Here is a 25,197-nt window from a genome sequence, read left to right on the forward strand (position 1 = left end):
AATTTTTTCAGAAATGTTCTGCGATCTGATGCAACCTAATGTAGATGGTCATAATGTCAATAGTTACATTTCAGGGAAAGAGGAAGAAGCTAACAGGCCTAAGAATATGATCCCATTGTTAGCTATTGTCATATTAATAGGCTAAGCTCTTTGACGCGCATGCAGGAATCAGGTAAACATTTAAACGATTTATTTACAGCAGAGGAAACAAATGTTATAAATTGCATTGACTGCAGGAAGCAGTGTCTGGAGGAGGGAGGAAATGTAGGGAGAGGTTGAGGCAATATCTAGGAAATGCACAAAAATAACAGGACTTCAGCTTTTGGAAGGAGATGCAAAAAAGTATGAATTTTAGATCCATAAAAGTTACAAGCAAACTTTAGAGTGATGCACCGGAAAAAACCTAAATCTAGTTAAGTCATAAAAAAAATGCATTTGTTCTTGAATTGAGGAGATAAAAGAGACATTTTGCCAATGGAACAAGACGATTTAGGTTTAAAATAAGAAAACACAATAGCATTGTTTTATTTTAAGTGCATATTATCTAATTACCGGTATCTTATTTTAAGAGTAAAAATACTCATTCTATTGGCAAATTATCTCATTTACCTACTCAAATTAAGGGTAAATACCCTTAATTTGAGTGCAGATTTACTCTGTACTAGAAAGACCTCAGACAGAATCACAAAGAAACTCACCAGGGTCACCCACAAGGAGGATGTCATCATGTTGTGTTTTGTTGCAGGAGGAAATGTTGTACTTCAGAAAAATAAAAATAGACGGTAACACAAGGAGAGAGAATGGAGCAGCATGCAAAAGCAAAAGCCAGGAAGTTAAAGCTTTAATACAAATGAGTCTTCCAACTGAACAAATGGAGGGTCCTCGTTCAAGCCCTGATCTCAGTCCCACTGAAAATCTCTTGGCTAAGTTTGAATGTGTGAGTAAGCAGGACAGCCTAATAATCTGTCCGATTAAAACCAGTTCTGTTCGGAGGAATTAGCTATAAATCTATGGTGATTGTTTTAAGGGGACCCAAAAGTGTTTGATTCAAGTCACCTAGTTTAAATGAGGATTCTACCAAACACTGACCAATACTTCTTACCTTTGAATAAAAAAAAAAAAAAGAACACAAAGTATTATCTTTCTCATTGTTGTGGTTTATATAATAATGCTACTCTGGTAAACCTTTTATCTAAAGGGCTGGTTATACTCCTGCAGCATTGTACGCAGTGAGCTTGTCGCAGATATTTTTGATTTATGGCCAATATTGAAGCGTGGTCTACGCAATGTTATTCCACGGCACAACACAAGAGGGACAATGAGGAACTAGCTGTTCCTCTAGATGCGGCCGAGGCGGTGAGGAAGTGGGGGCGAGTTTGTGTGACAACGAAGAGACATGAGGGCTAAAAAGAGCAGGGTTTCAGGCAGAATAGGGTCCCAGCATTCTCACGCACCTCGCTCTTCTAGCCTCTCCAACTTCACGAGTCGTTTTCCACAATGCCAGTCATACAAACAAAACAAGCCGGTAAGGTACCAAACAGGAAATACGCATAGTGTAGAGCAGATGTAGATTTGACCAATCAGAGGCCTCCTGTCTGCTGCACTGTCTGCAGTCACCTACAATTTTGGAGAGGTGCAGCAGAGTGTCTGCGGAAGGGGCGGAGGCACATTTGCGTTCACTGTGACACACACGCAGACGACCTGGTTTCTGAGTATAAGAAACTAGGGTCTTGAGAGTCTTAAGAAATGCTGTTTTTTTTTCTTTTTAATCAACTACTCGGTTGAGCATGTTGGGTCATTTAATTGGTTTATTCTCATTGAATTGGGCATTCCAAGAACTCAATTTGCTAGTTCATTTCTGTAGGGCATGGAGTTAATAGCTGTTGGGTTGTAATGTCTATAATTTTGTGTTCGTTTATTTTGGACTACCCACCACCTTGGAGTGATGTTCGAGCATGTGCAACCACACTGCCCACTAACTGTACCTAAACATCAGCTAAAAAGACCAGACTCAATTCATTAAGAAGCAAGATTTTTTTTCTTACAATATAGTTGGTTTGATACTATTATATGAAGCTTCATATAGTTCAGGTCAAGTTTGTGAGGCACTGTTGAGTACTTGCTTCAGGAACTGGAGTGGTATGCTAGAAATATATGGTGTGCGAGGGGTGACCTGGTTGGGGGAGTGGCGACCTAGTGATTAGAGAATTGCGCTTGGAATCCAGAGGTTCTGAGTTCAAACCCACAGAATGCAACTCTGGGTCCTTGAGCAAGAGGACCGAGACCCTTAGCCCAACACTCCCTGGGTGCCACACAAAGGCAGCCCACTGCTCCCCAAAAGGGAAGGGTTACATGCAGAGCGTGAATTCTTCTTGCTTTGTCCTTGTCACAATATAATTACAATAAAGTTGAACTCTAGAAAGCCAGCTGTTAGCTAATGGTGATCAGTTAGGTTTTTTAAAGCTAGCTCAGTGTACTTTGGCCACCTATCAGCCAGGGCTTTAGCTCATCAAGCTGTTTTTTTCAGTATGTTTACATACAAAATAAGTCAAAAATGAATAAATTACTAATATGTTTGTAATATCGTTTGTTTTTTGATAATTTTTTACAAGAAACTACTGAGTGGACTATTGTTGCCAGGGCAACAAGTTGTCAAGGCTCTCTTTCATAGAACCTGCAGCTTGGTTGGCCTTTTTACCTTCCCCTTTGTCTTTTTTCTCATCATAGGTTGGTACCAACATGTGTAACTGCAATACAACATGTGTATTGCAGTTAGAACCGGAGAACAACTCCAGGTCCCAGTTCCATTTGAGCTGCTCCTGGCAAATAGATCTCTGTGCTCTCAAGCCTTTGTTATGATCCCAGCTATTGAAGATGCAAACACTCTTGCTGCTGGTTTTCATTTCCAGGGTTATAAGCCTACATGACATTTTATTTTTTTATATTTATATATATATTTATTTATATATATATATATATATATATATATATATATGATCAATTATTGGTGTGAGTATATATTTCAGTTAGAAGATAATAAATATTTAGAATCGCAAATCTAATAGTTATAATATATTAAACTAATTATCATACTTCTAACATGAAATAATAGTTATAAAGTATATTATAGATATATGTAAAATGATAATAATATATTAACAACCAAACTTACTGAGTTTAAACAACTCAGCTCTGTAGTCTATGTGAGCAATGGATTGGGTTATATGAACAATCCAATTGTTATTTGAAGGGAACCAACCTAAATTATTGGGGTAAATTAACCCAATGTGTGTTACGCCAATATTTAACCAGTACTGGATCTGGAAACTACCCAAATTGGGTTGTTTTTAACCCAACATTTTTCAGAGTATTTGGCTATAAACAGGAAATACTTTGACTGATTCCATCTCAAACAGCAAAGAAATGTGTTTCTTTACACAATACCTTTTAATATGCGGTTTAAACTGTTTATAAACGTCTCATTTAAGGATAAATCATTTTTCGGTCTGATGTTATTGAAGCCATGGGGATAATTCTCTAGGTTACTGTGTGTTTTGTAGTGTACAAGTGATCTGTTTATCACTGTTATTACTTTGTCATCACAGCTGTGTTTGCTTGGCTTTGATGGTATTTTGTTTGTGTACCTTGGTGTCAGAGTTTCTGGAAATGTACTTAAAGCTTATACAGTATATTGCATAAGCTTCCATCACAGAAACCCTCCCCATATTTAGGTGTTAGTTTCCCTGCTTCTCTACTGATAGGCGAGATAAATAGCGATATTCTGTCCAATATTCATGTTTTAGTGCAACTATTGCACACATTTCAGCCATCTACATTTATTCCAGCCTCATATGTCTCCCTTCTACTTTTGAAATTCGAAAAAAAAAAACAAAAAAAAAACACACCCAAAATATATTATGGACTTTGTTCTTCCTGACCTAGAAAACCAGCATTTCCCTTTTGCGGATAGATGTGGGAAAATGGCTCCATCTGCTCATTTGTTTGAACCTCAGGATTGTTGCTGCCATTATTTCTCATTTGTTTAATCAGAATGTGCATTTTCAAGATACCGTAATTTATACCTCAGGGAACATTTTCCAGTGGCGAACTGAACAGGATGTGGAAGGCCTTCTTTAGATCCAATTAATCATTTAGCAGATCACAATCTTCCCCAGATCTCCGGTGTTTGGCTGGTCAAGACAAGCTGATGAAAGGAGTAAATGACCAACATTTGCAGATTATTATTAGCATACACTGCTGCATGTTTTGCACTGCTCATAACAGTTAATGTACACAGACTGTTGTGTGGATAGGGAGGATTTATTTCATAAATATTCTGGAAAGTGTAAGAGTTAAGGCTTCCTAGTGAAAAACAGTAAATATAAAAGTGGAATTATTATACTCTATTGTGGAAATTTATTTGAAAGTGCTGATAAGAGCATAATAATAGGTTATTATTTTGAATTTCCAAAAACGTTAATGGGAAAACTAGAAAGCTACTGCAGTATGAAGCTAATAGATGATATTCATTTTTTTGTATTTGTTATTTTAAAAGTATTCATGCCCATTAACACTTCTGCAGTCTAAGATAAACTTTAATGTAAATTTACAAGATTTTATGAAATAGGTCAAATCAATGTGATGCTGGATTGGTAAGTGGTAAAACATGAGGCTTCAGAACATTTTAACGTAAAAAGCAGAAAATTGGAGTTAAATGTTGTTCTGTTTTTTTTTTTTTTTTTACTGCAGATAAAACAGCTCCGGCTGTAGTTTTAGCTTAAACTTCTGACACAGATTTTCTTCTTATACTGTAAGCTCTGTCTATACTCTCTTTAAAGCTGACCAGCTTTAAATCTGTCCCACAGCATAATGCTGCCTCCTGAAATCGTACGAAAAGTTATGCACCGTAATGTCGTACGTTTTGGTAGTTTTTTCGTCGTATGCGCATGCGCATCTTACACACCATTCAATAACATAGAATTTAACATACAATTAACCCTGACCCTAACCCTAACCCTAAGATATAAAACAGCAAGCAATGTAGTTAGAGACATGAAGAAGTAATTATTCTACTGTTTTTCCCAGTTTTACATCCGTCCGCGGATCTGCTTTTTTTGTTTGTCTGCCTGCGCACTGATCTGTTATTTTGAGGAAAAACGTCCAAAACGTCCAAAATAGTGTGCATAACTTTTCGTACGATTTCATACGAACTGACAATGAGAATATGTTGAGCAGAGATGTTGTAATCAATGTGCAGCGTTATTGTTAGAATTTTACATACCATTTATTTTGTTGTTTGACAAGCGAGCTTTCTTCTACTCTTCACATTTTCAGTTTTCTTTACATAAAAATAATAATTGAACTTTATTGATCTCACACTGGAGAAATTCACAATCTGCATTTAAGCCATCTCCTTGGGGAGCAGTGGGCTGCCGTCGTGCAGTGCCTGGGGTGCAGTGTTGGGTTAAGGGTCTTTCTCAAGGACCCAGAGTGCAGGCTGTGGGTGTCAAACTAGGTACTTGCAACCTTCTTAGAGCACAAGCGCACTGCTGTAACCACTAGGCCAACACTCCCCTACATGCCCCTTAGCAGACTTATTTATTTCCTCCTGCCACTTTTCAAGAGAGGCCAGACTTGTAAAGTTAAATACTTTACATGACTGACTGCTTCTCTGATTAATTATCTGTGCTCAGCTTACACGATTAGGTGGATTGCCATGTCTTTGTTTATTAGTAGCAGTGCTGTATTGGATAATGGATTGAAAAAGTCTGTAAGATTTTTTTTTTTTTAAACATAACACTGCCTTCATGTTCCTAGCACTGCTTTAAACTTTCTCATAACCTTTTCCCTGACCTGCCTATTCTTTCTGCTGCTTCTTCACTAATGTTCTCTGAGGCCTTTTGCAGAACAGCTGGACACTGACAGAGAACAAATCACACATGGGCACATTCCTGAAGGCACCAGATACTATTTTAAGGTTTTAGTAAATAAAGAGATTGGATACCAATATGCAGCAATGCTTCTAAACTTTTTATTTTAAAGGTTTTTGTAATAAGGCAATGTTTAATTTCACTTGACGATGCAGCAATGCTTTGTGTTGACGTTTTACATTATTCTAAAAATGGAATAAATAAAGTTTCTTTTTTTAATAATGCAATAAAAAATAAGAAAACCTTTAAAGAGTATTAATACTTTTGCAAGGCACTGAGAAAATGGGCTTCATGATATTATTTATCGTTGTGAATTTAAAATAAATGAAAGACATGGGTTCATTTTCTTTTTTTGCTATTATTGGGTACAGGTATATACAGGTATAACATCATTGCATATTAATAACTTACTTGCACCTATTATATTGTGAGATTTTTTTTTGGTTTTCCTTTTAACATTATGGGAGTTAGCAACATTCTACTGCGTTTAAAGATCAGATATTTTCATGTCCCCAGAAATAAAAGGTCACTTTAAGCTGGAGAAGTAGAGAAAATAAACCAAAAGAACAAGCCCCAAACATTTGACTTTATGCTGCATGTTATTTTGAGCTGTAGAGAGACTTGGCGGGACCCTCCTCACTGTCCCTTTCCATTTGCCTAGCAATGAAATGATGAGATATAATGGCCTGTATAGCTACTTCGGTTGTACTAGCTGCTGTCTAGATGGCAAATTGATGCAAAGTGAGCAGACTCAAAAGCGGAGCTGCCTGTGGTATCCTTGGTAACTGAAAGTATTCAAAATATTTTTTACCCCCCCTACACAAAGGTCAGAAGTGAAATGAGAAGTGCAGAAAAAAGACTTCCTTTCTAACATATTAGACTTCCTCTTAGCTTGTTTGGGTTCTGAGGTTTCCTTCTAGAATCGCTCTCTTGCTCTTGTCTGGTGACAGAACCAAAGGGAAGGTGACTAGGGTGGGTGTGTGTTTGTGTGTTTGGGGGGTTGGTGGGGATTGGGCTCTTCACCCTCACGCTCACTCATCATTATGACAAGAAAAGAGAGGAAGACAGACTTCCAGCCGCATAGTTCCTCACCCCCTATTTTCAGATCTGTAGTGGGACTGACCAATCTCATTAGTATTTAATAGCATGCTGTGTTTTCTCACTAAATGTTCTGGCTCACAGAGAGAAAGTGCAAATAACATTTTGTAGGCTAGACCATCACCCCAAAGGACACAAAACAGTGGCAAACAAGCACTTATACAAATCTAATTTTCTTCAAAGATTCTAACCTTAAGCCCAAATGTGCTTCCAACATTAAAACAGAAACAATAGAACTCTAACAGGCCTAAACGCACAACCCCTGGCTAAAAAGATGTTATGCTTTCATTGGCTGAAAGAGATATTTTCTTGTTTCTTACGCAATACAATTGTGGCCCAAATATTTGATAAATTGAACTGCATTCACTTTATATAAATAACATGAAAACCCTCAGGCAAAAACTAAAAAGGAAAATAGTTTTGGTTGATAAATAATAAAACTAAGATTGATGCAAAAGCATTATGATTAGAAATGTGCATCTAGTTGGTTTAATCTGCATTAAATTATTGTACAAATAAATTGGTTTTGTATGTACGCCTGTTGCCCTCTGTCTTTAGTTATTTATTTTTATCGCTTGTGGACACAAATAGCATCTCTGTCACTAACATGGAGGCAAGTCAGCACATTTAGGAACCTATGTGAGGTGAGGAAGACTTCAGAATTGCAAAAAAAAAAATAATACAAAATTTTAAATGATTAGAGCATGGCATGGTAGCTGGTGCCAGGTTGCTCAGACAATTTTAGAAACTGCTGAACTACTGGGATTTTTCATACAACCTTCTCACAAATTGAGAAATTGAGAAAGAATGGGCAGGGAGACGTCTGTACTGAGCAGCAGTGGTTTGGACAAGTTGGAGAATAACAACCAAATTGGTTTGAGGTAAAAAGAGGTGACAATGCCTCCGATTAGTACTTATGATAAATAGGATATGAAGAATACCAGCTTTTAATTCACATCAAACCTTAAAGCAGTTCAGCAACAGCAGCAGAAAACCAGGAAACAAGAGTTTCACTTCAAGTTTACTAGATCCTGGAAGTTTGAAACAAAAAAACATAACTGTTTTTATTATAACGCCATGCAAATCTTGTCATGATTACTTTCAGCCAGATTGTGTCAATATTAAAAAAAGCCTGAAATCATTTTAAACAGTTTTCTCAATCAGAGTCTCAATCCAACCTTAGGTCAGAATTGAAAACATGAATTTTTAGAAGTTAATTCTGCAGATACTGTGAAATGTCATTGTGTCATTATGTCCCAGAACCCCAGCAGAATGTCTCCTACACCTGTTTGAATCCATGCCAAGAGGAATAGAAACTGCATTTAGGAAAAATGGGGTCAGTAAATGTGTGTATGATAATGTGGGGGTAATTTATTCACAACCAGCTGAAAAATTCTGGATGTTTAAATAAGCTGAATTTCTGAATATAAAGTAACGAAAAACTGTGAAGAGAAAGAAGATAATATATGCATTTGTTTATCTATTTATTTGAACAAAATAAAATCTGGAGCTTTACTTGCTCTTAAATCTAGCATGTATGGATTATGACCTAATAGAATTGCTTTTTTGCTGGAAGTTCTGCTGGGATATAAAATCTGAACTAGTTTTGCACATCTACAGTGTGAAACCTTTACACATTTTCCTTTGCGAAATACCTCAAACTAAATGAAATCTGAAGAAGGGCATCTGTGAACATTAGATATTAAGTTGAAAACCAGATTCTAATCTTTATATTTGGACTTTGGGTGTTTTCAGTGGATAAATATGCTTTTTTTTCTACATCCCACATGTAGGGGTTTGACCTGAAATTTAAGGGTTGACGGTTCAAGCTCAGGCTCATGCTTTCAGTGTTTTTGTGTCCTCGGGCAAGACACTTCACCTGCATTGCCTACTGATGGTGGTTAGGAGGGACTGGGGACACCAGTGTAAAGCAGCCTCGCTTCTGTCAGTGAGCCCCAGGGCAGCAATGGCTACAATGTAATTTGTCACCATCAGCGTGTGAGTGTGTGCGTGAATGACTTAATGTTGTGTAAAACACTCTGGTCAAGTCCTCTGACTTGAAAAAGCACTATTATTTAATTTCAGTCTTCAATGCTCTGCCTCTATTTAGCATCACTGTAGTGTAAATCAACATCCACCTTAGTTTTTTTGCATTTTGTTCCATCTTTCCTCTAATTAACTCTGAAGCACAACTTCCCCACAGGATGATGCCGCCACAACTGTGTGTCAGAAGGGAAATTAGTTTTTCAGCATGAGGTGTTATTTTAAAAATGTTTTTGGTAATATTTGATGTTTCTAGGTTAAAAAAAAGGGATATAGAGAGCTGAGGGCCCTTGCTTCTTTGATCCATTTAAGTGAACAGTCATATCGTGGTAGGTTTGAACTTATGCCTTACACTTTCTATTTCTAGATGATATATATTTTTTGGTTCAAAGCTTGGGATATTGTTATATAACCTAACCTTAATCCTCATCAGGACTTTATCTCTGGTCTGTCTGCTTTGTCCTCTTCCTTATTCTTTTTTGATTACTAATATTCTGTAATCTCTGAAAGCTTCACAGAAAAGATGGATTTATACCGAGCTGAGGCCACATTTGCATTTCTTTAATAATAATGCAGACCTTGTAAGGTTACTTGTTTTTCAGAAGTTCTATTGTGAAAAAGTATAAAATAAAACCCATATCTATGCCCTTTAAACTAGCAATGATGTGCTACTTTGTGGTGGTATGTCACCTAAAATCCAAATCAAATGTGTTGATATGATATGAAATGCTGAGAATTAAATACTTTTATAAAGCATTGGTATCATTATGAATTATCAGCTGTCTAGGATGTACTTGCAAGAACAAAGCCAATGCATGGATTGTAGTATTACTACAAAGGCCTTAAAAGTATAAAAATCTATATTTACATGCTTACATAACAAAATTATGCAGGTAATACTATTAAACTCAAAATAGATCACTAATCCTATCTCCTAAACCATCACCAGGGAATTTATGAATTTACATAGTGCACTGATTTCAGCTGCGTGACAAGGTATGGGGTGACCCCTGGGTCAAAGATGTATTTATATGAAAATGTGAGTGCTTTCAAAAATGTATTGCTAAGACCAAAGGACATAACATGGTCCAGCAGGTCGTCACTGGTTATACGGAGGTCAGACATGGGGCTAAGTAGAGGAGGAAGAATTTGTCCTTTTTTTTTTTTAATGAAGAAAACATACATGTCTGTTTATGGTTAGAGTTAGCACAGTTAGAGTAATTAACATCAATGGCTTACCAGTAACCGAATGTAGCTCTATTAGTACCATATAGAATTAAGCAGCAGTTTAAATTTAGGAAACATCCTGACAGCAATTTACTGTCAAAAGGAAGAATGAAGGAACAAACTCTCTCCAATATGCTTTTTAAGCACATCCTAAAAATAAATTAAATGGATTTTTGATTATGCATCCAACGCTGGATTTGGGAATGATGCAACGTAGAATGCCTCCCACGAGTGATTATCCAAAAGTGTGCACCATCATTGCGGTTGAAATGATGTGTCTCACCCTGTATTGAACAGTAATGGCAGCCTTCACAAACCCAGACTAAAAAAGGCCAGTCAGAATAAAAGCTTTTGTTCCCAGAAACGATAGAATGTCATGTATCTTCAGAGCCACCCTTGAGTCAAGTTGCTGTTTGTTTCTCAGAAAGTTTCATCTGCACTACAAAGATGGAAGAATCATCTTCATCAGTTGCTGCCTTCAAGGGTAATGTTCAGCTGTCAACTTCTATTGCAATACCCTATTGTCTATCTTGTGTTGAGGCTGTAGGGTAAGTGCTTTGTTTTTCAAGGACGGGCAGCTCCGACGGGGATGGAGATGCCCACTGATGGGAGGGGAATCAATTTATCACTATGGCACTAATAGCTGCCTATCATCTCTAATGTGCAGAGAGTCAGCAGCCTCTCCCAATCTGGCAGGTGGTGAGTTATGTTGGGAAGGCCATAAAATATCCAGTCCAGTGCTTCCTAACAATTAACAGGGAGTTAAACAGACGTCATAAACACCTTTACAACACAGGACAGGCAGCCTCTTTATGAAGTTAGGTGTGTCTCNGCACCTTGGACAGGTCGCCAGTTTGTCGCAGAGCATCACAGAGACACACAATCATTTGTACAGATGGACAATTTAGAGAAGCCAATTAACATTTTTTTTGACTGGGAGGGTGAAGTACCCAGGGAGATCCCATACATGCACAGGGAGAACATACACTCACTATGGCACGTTGCAGCCCCTAATTCTGCTCTTAAGTTTAATACAACTACGCCATAACTTTATTGATGATAACATCAGTGGACTTTTTACTTTGTAGTGTAGAAAGTAAAAGTTCATCCTGTAATTGGAGGGCTGCCGGTTTTCATCCAAGCTCAGTTGTTGAGTCTTTAGGCAAGATGCCTATCTGGCATTGTTAAAGTGTTAGTGGTCAGAGGACCCGGTAGTGGCTGTTTACAGCAGCCTTGCCTCTGTCAGCATGCCCCAGGCCAGCTATGGCTATATTGTATCAAACAGCATGGGATTAATTACTCCAGTTTCTCTGATGATACTCAGTTATACTTGTCCAAAAATCCTGGATAAGTCTTAACACTGGTATGGTATATGGTGTTGACATGATTCACTAGTGTCAGATAAATTCACCCTGATAAATATTAAAAATAAACTTTATTTTTGAATTTAAAGAGTGTTGTTACAAATTATTAACAGTGTTTACTGTTTAACACTTTTAGTGTTATTTTAAAATGATTAGTTTGGAGCACTTGGATTTTTTTTTTTTTGCAAAGGCCTCAGTTTTCCATCCTACTGTCCATCCATCCACAAATATACATCAAAGGTAAAGACAAGCAAAAAATAAAACTGTGGGTTTTAGACTGAAGGTATGAATGAACATGCTGAGAAAATAAGTCAACAAAGTAACAGGAATAACATAAACTGCTTAAAGTCATACCATAGGATCTAAATCAGATTTGAGTTGTGACATGATGGCCACACTAAAACCTTCATTTTGTACTGCTAAGTATTATATTAGGCTTTTTTATCCATTCCAATCTACATTTCCTGGTGTGCGTTGAATCATTGTTTATCTGTTTAACCAGAAAACATAACAGACAACCCAAGTGTTTCTATCAATACAGCAATTTTTCCAAGACTTTATATTTATATATCTGTTGTTGAATTTCTTTCACAAGCACCATATGATATTTGCTTTTCTTTTATCCTGTGATTGTCAGACAGGCTGAATATTACCGATTCTTGATGGAAGATGTTTATCATTAGATATCTGCTACTTTTGAATACATTAAACTCAGATTTATAAAAAATTAAAGCTAACCACATTTTATTCAACACCCAAGATAGTTTTATTCATTTTCTCCTTTAATATATAACTTGTCTAAGAGCTGGATTTTGTTTCCTCTGAGGATATTTTTTTTATAGATTAAACAACTTAAAAAGTGAAAAGAAGCAAATTCAACAAACAACATGGAGGTTTAACGCTTTAGTGATCATTTAGTCCGTAGTGTGACCTTTGACACGTCAGCAGGGAAGCTTTACAACGTCATTCAAAACCTATGCAAATACATTTTCTGTGCTTCCAAATCAATGCAAACAAAACTTTTCAGGAGGGAAAGAGGAACTACATGAATATGTTGCTTGCATGCTGTTTTAAAGCTTTCTAATCTGCATTCAGAGGTTACGTTTTTTTCTAAATTAAATTAATCTCTCTGTTCAGATTACCATAATTTCTAAATATTCCGGTTATATTTTCTTTACAAACAGCATCTCCAAAAATCTTCCCAACTAGCCATGCCCTCTGAGCGTAGATTCATTCTAATGCTTCTAAACTTGGTAGCTCACCTTTTACACACAGGACAGGCAGCCTCTTTATGAAGTTAGGTGTGTCTCAGAAACTGTAAAAGGTGAGCTACCAAGTTTAGAAGCATTAGAATGAATCTACGCTCAGAGGGCATGGCTAGTTGGGAAGATTTTTGGAGATGCTGTTTGTAAAGAAAATATAACCGGAATATTTAGAAATTATGGTAATCTGAACAGAGAGATTAATTTAATTTAGAAAAAAACGTAACCTCTGAATGCAGATTAGAAAGCTTTAAAACAGCATGCAAGCAACATATTCATGTAGTTCCTCTTTCCCTCCTGAAAAGTTTTGTTTGCATTGATTTGGAAGCACAGAAAATGTATTTGCATAGGTTTTGAATGACGTTGTAAAGCTTCCCTGCTGACGTGTCAAAGGTCACACTACGGACTAAATGATCACTAAAGCGTTAAACCTCCATGTTGTTTGTTGAATTTGCTTCTTTTCACTTTTTAAGTTGTTTAATCTATAAAAAAAATATCCTCAGAGGAAACAAAATCCAGCTCTTAGACAAGTTATATATTAAAGGAGAAAATGAATAAAACTATCTTGGGTGTTGAATAAAATGTGGTTAGCTTTAATTTTTTATAAATCTGAGTTTAATGTATTCAAAAGTAGCAGATATCTAATGATAAACATCTTCCATCAAGAATCGGTAATATTCAGCCTGTCTGACAATCACAGGATAAAAGAAAAGCAAATATCATATGGTGCTTGTGAAAGAAATTCAACAACAGATATATAAATATAAAGTCTTGGAAAAATTGCTGTATTGATAGAAACACTTGGGTTGTCTGTTATGTTTTCTGGTTAAACAGATAAACAATGATTCAACGCACACCAGGAAATGTAGATTGGAATGGATAAAAAAGCCTAATATAATACTTAGCAGTACAAAATGAAGGTTTTAGTGTGGCCATCATGTCACAACTCAAATCTGATTTAGATCCTATGGTATGACTTTAAGCAGTTTATGTTATTCCTGTTACTTTGTTGACTTATTTTCTCAGCATGTTCATTCATACCTTCAGTCTAAAACCCACAGTTTTATTTTTTGCTTGTCTTTACCTTTGATGTATATTTGTGGATGGATGGACAGTAGGATGGAAAACTGAGGCCTTTGCAAAAAAAAAAAAATCCAAGTGCTCCAAACTAATCATTTTAAAATAACACTAAAAGTGTTAAACAGTAAACACTGTTAATAATTTGTAACAACACTCTTTAAATTCAAAAATAAAGTTTATTTTTAATATTTATCAGGGTGAATTTATCTGACACTAGTGAATCATGTCAACACCATATACCATACCAGTGTTAAGACTTATCCAGGATTTTTGGACAAGTATAACTGAGTATCATCAGAGAAACTGGAGTAATTAATCCCATGCTGTTTGATACAATATAGCCATAGCTGGCCTGGGGCATGCTGACAGAGGCAAGGCTGCTGTAAACAGCCACTACCGGGTCCTCTGACCACTAACACTTTAACAATGCCAGATAGGCATCTTGCCTAAAGACTCAACAACTGAGCTTGGATTCAAACCGGCAGCCCTCCAATTACAGGATGAACTTTTACTTTCTACACTACAAAGTAAAAAGTCCACTGATGTTATCATCAATAAAGTTATGGCGTAGTTGTATTAAACTTAAGAGCAGAATTAGGGGCTGCAACGTGCCATAGTGAGTGTATGTTCTCCCTGTGCATGTATGGGATCTCCCTGGGTACTTCACCCTCCCAGTCAAAAAAAATGTTAATTGGCTTCTCTAAATTGTCCATCTGTACAAATGATTGTGTGTCTCTGTGATGCTCTGCGACAAACTGGCGACCTGTCCAAGGTGCAGCCCGCCTTTCACCCATAGAATAGAGGAGATAAGCGCCGGCCTCACCCTGACAGAACCTATGACCAGTGTTCCCACCAGCTGACAGCAGCATGTCCCGATGAATGGATGGAAGAGCAGAATTAACACCGTACTTTCAAGATACAACCTCAGTATTGGAAATTTAATGCATTTGACTTTTCTGTTCATCTTGAAGCTTTAAAATTGTTTATTTATTAATTTCCTGTCAAACCGTTTTTATACTTAAAAGACATTTGTGGCATACTTCCTTTCAGGTGGTAGGAACAGTGGTCCTAGCTTGCACTCTTGTTGTTTTTCATTACACACTAATAATTGTTACTCAAAGAGAAATATTAAAATATCTATAACAGGATAAGAATATGACAGGACAGAATATGATGGGAGAAATCGCTGCTAATTTCTCCTTATCTTTCATCAATATCTGTTTAAATCACCAAAGCAATATTACCGTTTAAAGCATCTGCATACATTGATAAGGGTAAAATGCACATTTCTACATTTTAGCAAAACAGTCCCAGCCTGGGTAACTGGCTCATGCATAGAGGATGATAGCGATATACATTAATTGCCTTTTTTGGTAAGTTGTGGAGATATATTGTCTTTTTTGTCAGATTTTTACATCTGAGGATCAGCTCCTTGCTCAGTTTTATCTTTGTCGATTTAGAGTCAGACTATTCATCAACATTTCAAGTAATAATGGAAAAATTATGCCCTCCCCGTTTTAATTCTTTATGAATTTCATATAAATTAAAACTATAATTCTAAAAAAAGGGTTGAAAAGTTTGCTTTAAAAGTCTTCATTTTGCATCTGACAACTGGAGAGGTGGAAAATTTGGGTTTTCAGATTTTCCCTTTTTTTTTTAACACTCTCAATCACTTTTTCTAAAACAAACCAAGCATGAAAGCAGGGAATAGCTGCAGCTGAGCGATGGATAAAAAGAGGCCAAGCTGTGCCTTTCAGAATTTTTGAAGACAGTTGTATCTCAAAAGTGATGATTTTCAGTCAGTGTGTGGATCTCTGCGCCCATTTCACTGACATGCAAAAGACCAAGATAGGAAATATGGCAGCACTTGACAACATTTTCTGAATGCATTACCTAAAATTATTCTACGATGAACTGACATTCACTTTTCAAGTCAGATAAATGAACAAAGATTTGATTTTTTTTGCTGTGGAAACTGTGTGATGCATTTATTTTCTGGTTCCTATTTAAAAATATGTTCACTTTACACTTAAAACCAACTCCTACTCTTGAATATTTCAATATGTATGCCCTCTCGGATATAAGAGGTTCAAGAGGCGCCTCTGGTGATGACAGACGGCTGCTGCACACTATGGCCTCTTATAGTCCTTAAGTGCAGAAAATAGTTTCCTTTACTGCTCTCTGGTAGGCAGGCTGGCAGAAGTAATGGAATTCTCCATTAGCTTGGGCACGCTTTTTGCAGTGGCTGGGTAATCCCTTAGGGTTGCTGTGGCTGCGGATATGCCCCAAATCCTCTGGAGATCTGAAAACAAGCCTCTAACCCCCCTCGTGCTCGTGCCACGCTCTATGGTTCTATTCATGCTGTTTAATGGGAGGTGATTATAATCAGATGCCACTGTTTTTTTGGCTTGATTTTGTGCTTCCGCTGTGAGGTATCCCCCACGGTTCTAATATGGTATAAGGAGAATAAATTTAAGTACTTTTAAAAAATATTATTTTATATCAAATAATTGCACAGCAACAAAACATGATGAAATGTCCTGAAACTGTAGTGATAAAGTGAGTATATGCCATGATGATAAATTGCAATGGCTTTAAACTTATTGATACACATGCAGTTTCTACTCTTTCCTATAGCTCCCATTTTAACTGTCCAGTTAGAGCTGAAGAGTTGGAAAAAACACAACCTGATAATATAGAATAGAATAGAATAGAATAGAATAGAATAGAATAGAATAGAATAGAATAGAATAGAATAGAAAATCCCTTCATTGTCCCACTATGGGGAAATTCTGATGTTTACAGCAGCAAAAATATTATAGAAAAAAGTGGTCCCACAAATGTGGACCTTAGAAAAATGTGTAATAATAACATATTATCCATTCATCCATTCTCTGTCACACTTATCCCAAACAGGGTCATGAGGGGTGCTGGTGTCTATCTCCAGCTATCTCCAACCATTCACGCACACACTCACACCTAAGGAGAAATTAGAGAAGCCAATTAACCTAACAGTCATGTTTTTGGACTGTGGGAGAAAGCTGGTGTACCCGGAGAGAACCAACAAATGCTCAGGGAGAATATGCAAACTCCATGCAGAAAGACCTAAGCAGCCGAATAACGTAATAGTGATGAATTAAAAGATAAACAATAAAATACTGTACTGCACAGTGTTTTAACAATATAAAAATGTGCACCTGAAAAATGAATAACCAATATACAGCTATGGACATTTTGACAGTAATGGATATTTGAAAATAACAGCAACATCAGAGATTTGCAAGATGACAACAGCATGTTATTTAACTGACTAAGATAGAAACTATGAAAAATCAGCATGAATCAATTTATTGAGGTTGTTGGGAACAGTCAGGGTTAGAAAGTCTTACAGCTGCTTGGTGGAAGTATCTGTGATAACGCCCCCTGGTGCATTTAGGGTTCAGCAGTCTGTCCGTGAAGCTCTGCAACAGCATGGGTTGGGAGACATTATCCAACAGAGATGTTAATTTAGTTAGCACCCTCTTGTTTCCCACCTCCTGCTCTGAGTCCAGAGGGCATCCAATCACAGAGCTGACCTTCCTGATCAGCTTATCCAGGGATATGATGGTGTTTGTTGGGAATTTAGGTTGAAGGATATAACATTGGTTGTCTCTTTAATATGAATCTTGTTGGGGAACAGGCAATTGCTAATTGTCTTGCCACAAAGGTCCATGTTTGATGACATTAAATTTAGCACATAAGTATTTCAGTGATTTTGATAATGGTTAAGGCTTTTTTAGAGCAAAGTCTAAGTAAGTCAAAGCCTCATTGACACATATAGGGTGCAAAGGATGTCCTGTGTTTTCTGATGCAGTTGTTGTGAAGAATTTACTTCTTGTTCTAAGAGACAGGTTTCAGAGATTACAGTTCCCTATCGGTGGGGGCTGCATAGTGGTCTGATGAAAGGGCTGATGCTTTGGCTGATGTTCTGCTGGTAAATTTCTGGGTCATCTGCCATCTTTGTGGATGTTACCTTTTCAGCTAACACGAACCTTACCATTGTTGTAGAGAGTATACCATTTAACATAAACTAGTCATCCCTGGTTTCTGTGGCATATTCTAGCTATTTTTTGTGTTACGCGATAAAGGACAAATATCAAAAAACAAACTTGAATTGGAGGTAACCAGCTCAGTTTTTCTGAAGACTTTTTAACACCTATCCAAGAGTCTTCAGTTCTGTAGGTTTGCACTATAGAGCAGCGTTCAGCAACCCGCTTCTATTTAATGCCCCCTTTGCGGCTCCCTGAAGCTTTATCAAAAATGTTTTAAAATGGAAGAATATAGATTTTTTTTTGGTTGATTGTTTGTTTTGATGTGCAGGAGGTCTAATATACATTCATTGTGCTTCCCAAATGCTGTACAAATTTGTGTCATACATAAATTCAAACAATAAATGTAAATATTTCTTTCAATGAAGATTTTTGCATAGCCTGCAAAACATTTTTCAGCATGACGCGTTGGCTGACAGGTGGCGGTTTTAAAAAAAACGGCGGGTGTGTCCCAGGCCATGGATCCAAGGAAAGATGTCAAATAACAAAAAGAGTAATTTGTAAAGGCAGTTCCAGGTAAGGCGTGCTAAATATTAAGCCAACCTCCAAGTTGGGAGTGAGAGAAAAAGTGCGATTGCAGAACTTCTGGATAAATGACAGGAGCGCAAAGACACATTTCAAGAGTAGATTTTATCTCGAAACTCCACTGAGGATATGAGAAAAGTCTTTTGTTCTGCCAATTTACTTATGAGTATGCTTGTGCAATGGTTTATAAATGTTGGGAAGGTGAAACCACAATCCTCCTTCTCTGTTCTGTTTTAACAAAGATGGCTTTATTTACCCCTCTTTCAAGCCATCTGTCCTCTCTGTCAAAAAATCTTAACTTTGTCGTTGTCAAAGGTGATACCCTTGGTTTTGAGGTGCAACTACACAACATAATCTCATCCTAGGCTGCAGACTCTCCTGTGCCGCTCCGTGCATATGTACAGTATAGTTGTTTGTTTCTCCAATATACGAGTTGCTCTAGATTGCATAAACAAATGGCAAGTGGTTTGTCTTTGGCATGAACCAGTTTTTGTCTGAGTGTGTTGCTGGGTTTGAATTTCAGTGCTACGCTATGTTTAAAGAAAATCCTCCCAAGTTTCTCAGAAACTGCTTACACATATGGAAATACAATGATTTGATTTTGTTCTGTTGGCCAAGTTAACAAGTATCCAGTTTGAATAACCACATGCCTCAAGTGATTTCCTGACATGTTTGCATTCTTTTCCTTTCTCCTCTGCAAATGAGGAAAATATTGTTAAACCGCTAACTCGGAGTTCTTATAACAAAAAGTTTTTGTTTGTGGTTGACATGACCCAAATGTCTGAGAATTTGCACAAGCACAGAAAACATGATTCAGGAAAAGCAGAGCAGGAAGAGACGTGGTTCCCAGATTTTACTGGCATCCATTGATTGTGGATATACCTGTGGGATATACTCAAACAATATGTCCAATATTAGGAGACTCTACCTCACTTCTGACAATAATTAAAGTATCTACTGCTAGGATTTTACTGCAAGAAACTACAATGCCAATCCTGATGTTTAAGTGACAAAAGGTGTAACCAATTATTAGGTAGGCATTCATAATGTTATGCCTGACTCATGGAGATTATGTTTGTGAAGCAAGAGCTGGCAAATAAATAAATGTATTTTTTTCTAATAAGACTGATAACATTTCTGAAATGGAATTAGAAAATGAGTCATAGTTGTGGATGTCTGCCCTCTGCAGCTCCAGACACATAGTTACCTCCGCAGACAGCTGTCTCATCATTCAATAATGCAGCCAGAGGGTTTTTTGCCAATCCATTATGTATATCTAAGCATCCCCTCAGCTTGATGAGAGCCAATCCCTACATTTGTCTTGTATCTGTTCGATATTGCCCATCTGACTGCTTTCATTCCCTGTTGCATAGTTTAATTTTAATTCCGTGTAGTAAACTGGTCAGACCCGTGGTTCAAGGCGCTGTAAGCTGAATCAGTTTATAGGATCCATTTTTCACAGCTAACCTGAGCCAAGGGATCTTTAAGAGGTGTGAATAAATGGTATGAGATTAAACTGAAATCTGAGTCTGCCTGTATATGACACAAGATCTATTTGTAATTCATATAACATCCAGGGAAACATCCAAGCTGCAGCAATGCAAAGAGCAACTGCAGTGCAATGTGTCAAGTTTTCTTCTGTCCAGGTCTCTTCAGTTCTTCTTTACTCATAGGGTGATGGATGTCTCACTTGTTGTCATGACAATGCTGATGTATTTTGATATGAAATGCATGCGAGGCAGATGTCCTTCAAATTATAAATGCATGTGACCCAGAAAGGAAGTGAGAGACTAGAAAACAGCTATGCACAGCTTTTTTCTAAATAATGGGTTAAAAAAATTCAGATGTTTGTCAGATGTTCAAGTGAGTGAGGTCTAAGCTGCTTGCATCTGTGTTAAGAACCAAATGTTTTCACCTTAACTGCATGTCAGCCTTGTATTGTCCACACTAAATCATTGCAATGAAGGTCCTTGCCATTTGCACTGTTAGCAGCTTAGAAAGCATCACCATAATGCTGGGATGCTGAATGCTCCATAAAGTTTAGAAAAATGCAGCGTTAGGACTGCTGCTTGACAGCCAAGTGGGAATGTCTGTCTTGCAGATTTCACTGGCTTGCATGAGTGACAAGTTTCAGCCTCTGCTGGAGCCGACTGGAGCCAAGTGTGCATGAGGGGAAAGTCAGCATCTGAAAGCTTCTCCACGAGAGCATGAATCCCTCCTAAGCTGACTGAGCTGAGTTTGATTCTCACACTGATAACATCACTGCTGTACGACAGGGAGAATTGCCTCCTGTTCTCTAAATCCTCTCTTTATCTTTTGATTAACAATCGAGTAAAGAAACCAAGGAGATAGCTTAAAGCCTCAGATGTACAAGGTTTTATCAATGACACATTCGGTGCTCGAGATGAATTGAATTGAGCCAAAATATGGTGTGAAGTAGACACACATTTCTTCATTTTCGGAGAATAGTGGCTATTTTCTCTGTTCTTCACTTATCCAAGGTTTTCACACCTATTTTTATTCCTCTGACACCCCTCAGCTGCTATTTGAATCCAATGTGCTGCCTATCTGATTGATAGCTCTTTTTCATGCTGCTAAGCTCCAGGTGCCACAGTAAAGAAGGGTTAAGTCTCCAGGCTCTAACAGCGGTTATGACCTCTTAAAGAAATGCATTTAATGGCACCATCTAATAAAAAACCTCACCTGTCCAGTGGTCTCTTCAGTATTAAGAGCTGTGCAAATGTGTTCCATCCCTTTGATATATACAAATATATATATATACTGCTTATACAGTTTTGGGATTTTTTTTCCTACAAATAGCTCCGCTTCTGCCAAGAAAAATGCTGAGCGTCTGCCAGTAACAAATTAAAAGCCTTGCTACATCATTTCTATTGGATTTCTGTCTCGACTTTAACTGGACCATTTAAACACAAGAACATGCTTTGAACTAATTCTATTCAACTGTAGCTCTTGCAGTATGATTAGGGTCATTGTGCTGGACTAAACTTCCGGCCAAATCTCAATTCTTCTATATGTCACACGTTTAATTTCTATATTACCCTAACCTTCCTCCCATCAGGCCAGGTCACTATGCGTTTAGTGTGTTCCACAAATATTCACAATTATTTTCTGCAAGCATTTTTGCAAGTGTTAAGATTAAATTCATTTTAAAGTTGTAATGTTCTGTCATGGAACTTTTGCTGTAAAAAAAACTACATTTTAATATCTAAGGAATAATCCTTATCTTCAACTAGGAAATGAAAAATGTCACATACAATATTTCCATACAAATCATCAGCATTTATTTTAGGTACTATTTTTAAGTATTTAATGTATTTCTATGGTTACAACATTATTTTATTTTAATCTGTAATACTTGCTATTTTTTTCTAAAGTAAAAAGGTCTAAATCCATTTTTCTAAAGTTGTTGAGTTGTGAAGTTTTTCTACCTAAGTTTCTTAGATGTACAATGTGAGCAAGTAGATTACGTCAGAGTTTTGGGCCGCACAGAATAGACATCGTGAGCTGTGAACATTTAAACCCTGCAGTTTCATCATGCAATTTGATCTGTAGCTGCTTGCAACGATTAAAAATATGGCACAGTGTATGCCCGGCTTAATGTTACTTCAGCACTACTAGATTTTATCCCCTCTTCTGTGTGGGGCTCAGACAGACAGGTAAAAAAAAAGCATGTTTTGAAAGTAGGTCAAAGTTGATTTTTAAATTACTATACATGGGACAAGTGTGACTTTAGTCCTCATCCCTGTGTGTTCATGCTGATGTGTAGAATGACTTGGTAACCATATACATTTTTTTGTGTGTGGGGACCAAAAGTTGCCTTATACTTCCTCACTTTATCCCTAAACTGTCTGCTTTCTTTCTTGGGCTGTAATACTGTTTAGCTCACAGATGTAGCAATTCCCTGAGGCCTTTGCAGAGCAGCAAGATTTATACTGAGATTAAAATACACACGTGTCTTGTGAGTATCAAGGTACTGTAGGAGAATAAATATATATATTCACACCACAGTATCACACATCAGTAAAATGCATTTACTTATTTGGTTGCATTGTGTTAGAATTCCAAAGGTTTAAGTGCTCTGAATACTTTTGAAATGCAGGGTAAGATAAGTCTAACGCATGGTTTTAGACTCGGTCAAGCAGTATTAATGCTCCCAAATAAATTTATTAAAATTATCTTGATGTCTCTCTGCTTCCTTTAATGCAGATATCTTGGGATCACACGGCCTCTCACCTACCCAGCACGTCAGAATGGTCAGCTGATGGCTAAGATGATCCTGGGAGTGTGGCTGGTGTCAGCATCCATCACCCTGCCACCTTTCTGTGGATGGGCCAAAAACGTCCACACGGCTGGCGTGTGCCTCATTAGCCAAGACTTTGGTTACACCATCTACTCTACAGCAGTAGCCTTTTACATCCCTATGCTGGTAATGCTCTTCATGTATTACAAGATTTTCAGAGCAGCTCGGAAGAGCGGAGCCAAGCACCGCTTCACAGACTTGTCAAGGCGCGAACGCCTTGAAACGGTCGCTAACGAGGCACTCCGCATGCAGGGCCTTAAGCCACCCGGCGTGGCGGAGGAGTGCGCCGCCTTGTCTCGCCTGCTGAACCGCGAGCGGAAAAACATCTCCATCTTCAAACGGGAGCAGAAAGCAGCCACTACACTCGGGGTGATCGTGGGTGTCTTTGCTGTGTGCTGGCTGCCATTCTTCATCCTGACCACTGCCAGGCCATTTATTTGTGGGGTGGAGTGCAGCTGTGTGCCCATCTGGCTGGAACGCACTCTGCTCTGGTTGGGGTATGCCAACTCGCTGATGAACCCCTTTATCTACGCCTTCTTCAACCGAGACCTGCGCTCCACCTACCGTGACCTCCTCCGCTGCCGCTATCGCAATATCAACCGCCGGCTGTCTGCTGTGGGGGTGCACGAGGCTCTTAAGGTGTAAACCTGGATGAATAACCAGCATAAAATGTGGCAGAAGGTGTTTCTGTTTTTAAAATGTGTTTATTGTCTGCGCACACAGCAGACCTGTAGATAAGGCACAGACTAATGATGGAAACTCTTTCTTGGTTGTTCTTAAGCCCCTCTATGAAGCCATGGAGACAGCAGGATTACTTCAGTTTGCAGATGATTCAGTCATTCTATTTAAAGAAAAAAACAACAGCATTGTGCCTCCTTGATGGGCCACTTATACTGAAGCTGCTTTTGTGCACATGCCACAATTACATCCTAGCTCCTGATTTATGGTGTGATATTACAGCAACAAAAAGAAATGACATGTAAACAAAAACAATTACCCTGGGGCTTTCAGCTAGAACAAAAATCAATTAAAAAGATTTCTGTACATAAAATAAAGTGGTGTTTTAGAGGGAAGAGTTTTTGTTTTGTGGCACAGTGTCTTTGAGTCATTCTCTTTTCTACATGGGTGTTATAAAATCCACCATAAAGAGACATTTTCTGTTCTTATAATGGAAGAGTTCATTACTCTTAAACACACAAATGGATTTCTGTAAAATATCTATGTGAAACTTTTTTTCTCACATTTCATTGTCCTCATCAACCAAAACCTATATTTGGAAAATAGCCATCTTCAAAAACTGTTTTAATGGTTTAGCCAAACATAAAACTACACGCTTCAACTCCTTCATTACTGTATGTGTCAAGAGCTTAGTACGAGGGGTGGGGGGTTCCTACTCTGGTCACTTTACCTTGATCGGTCTCATTCCACAGTAGCTCCTGACCTTTTCACTTGAACAATTGCTCTGTTCCTGAGACTCTTGTTTTTCACTGGTTGTCAACAATGTTTCCATTCTTGTTTTGAAGTCAGGATGCGGTCATTTCCCTGCTGACTCAGCTCCCATTTTAAACTCTGCTGTGACCTGTACAGTATAAACCCTTGTCAAATATCACCATTGAACAGTGTGTGGCTTTCTCTACCTCAATTCTTTAAAAATACTGTACATTTCTTTTTCAAAACATAAGTACTGCTGTTTTATTTTTTGACTGACTGATATTTTCTACTATGTAAATTATTCTGTCTATAGCTGCATATGAGTGCTCAGTGTGACCGCTTTGTCATTACTTCTAAAATGTTAGACTGAGGCAGTGTATTTCATCACTTTGTAAATAAAGATACACTTCAAATGTCACTGTGTATCAATCCGTAACATGACATTAAGAATGCTTTGAGAATATATATGTATTATTTTAGATACCATGTCCAATTCCTAGTTGTGGATCATGATACAGATTTTTATGATGGCCGACAGGTGCCAACGCACAGCCAACAATAAAATGGGCTCCAAAAAACGGAGGCAAAAAATAAACATATGCATCAGAAAAACGCTGCAAACAAAATAATGCAGCATTCACTTACGGTAAGTCGAGGAAAATACCAATGATCAACAAAACAAATCCATGTTGCAATCACAGAAAAAAAGTATGTATATATATATATATATATATATATATATATATATATATATATATATATATATATATATATATATCAATGCTATTATTCTATAACTTAAGTCCATCAATGTGTTTGAAAATGAAA

At 37.5% G+C, this 25,197-nt stretch overlaps 1 protein-coding gene across 1 annotated transcript in view; it reads left to right on the forward strand.

Moving 5' to 3' along the window:
- The window catches only part of LOC107087862 (5-hydroxytryptamine receptor 7-like), a 52,764-nt gene extending 28,489 nt beyond the window's left edge, over positions 1-24,275 (forward strand). The window contains exon 2 of the mRNA XM_015379658.1: positions 22,845-24,275. Coding sequence (XP_015235144.1) covers positions 22,845-23,583 — 739 coding nt within the window. The 3' untranslated portion in view covers positions 23,584-24,275. The remainder of the gene's footprint in view (positions 1-22,844) is intronic.
- The last annotated feature ends 922 nt before the right edge of the window (positions 24,276-25,197 follow it).

Source organism: Cyprinodon variegatus, unplaced genomic scaffold (assembly GCF_000732505.1).
Source record: "Cyprinodon variegatus isolate N-32 unplaced genomic scaffold, C_variegatus-1.0 Scaffold197, whole genome shotgun sequence".
NCBI classification, from domain to species: domain Eukaryota; kingdom Metazoa; phylum Chordata; class Actinopteri; order Cyprinodontiformes; family Cyprinodontidae; genus Cyprinodon; species Cyprinodon variegatus.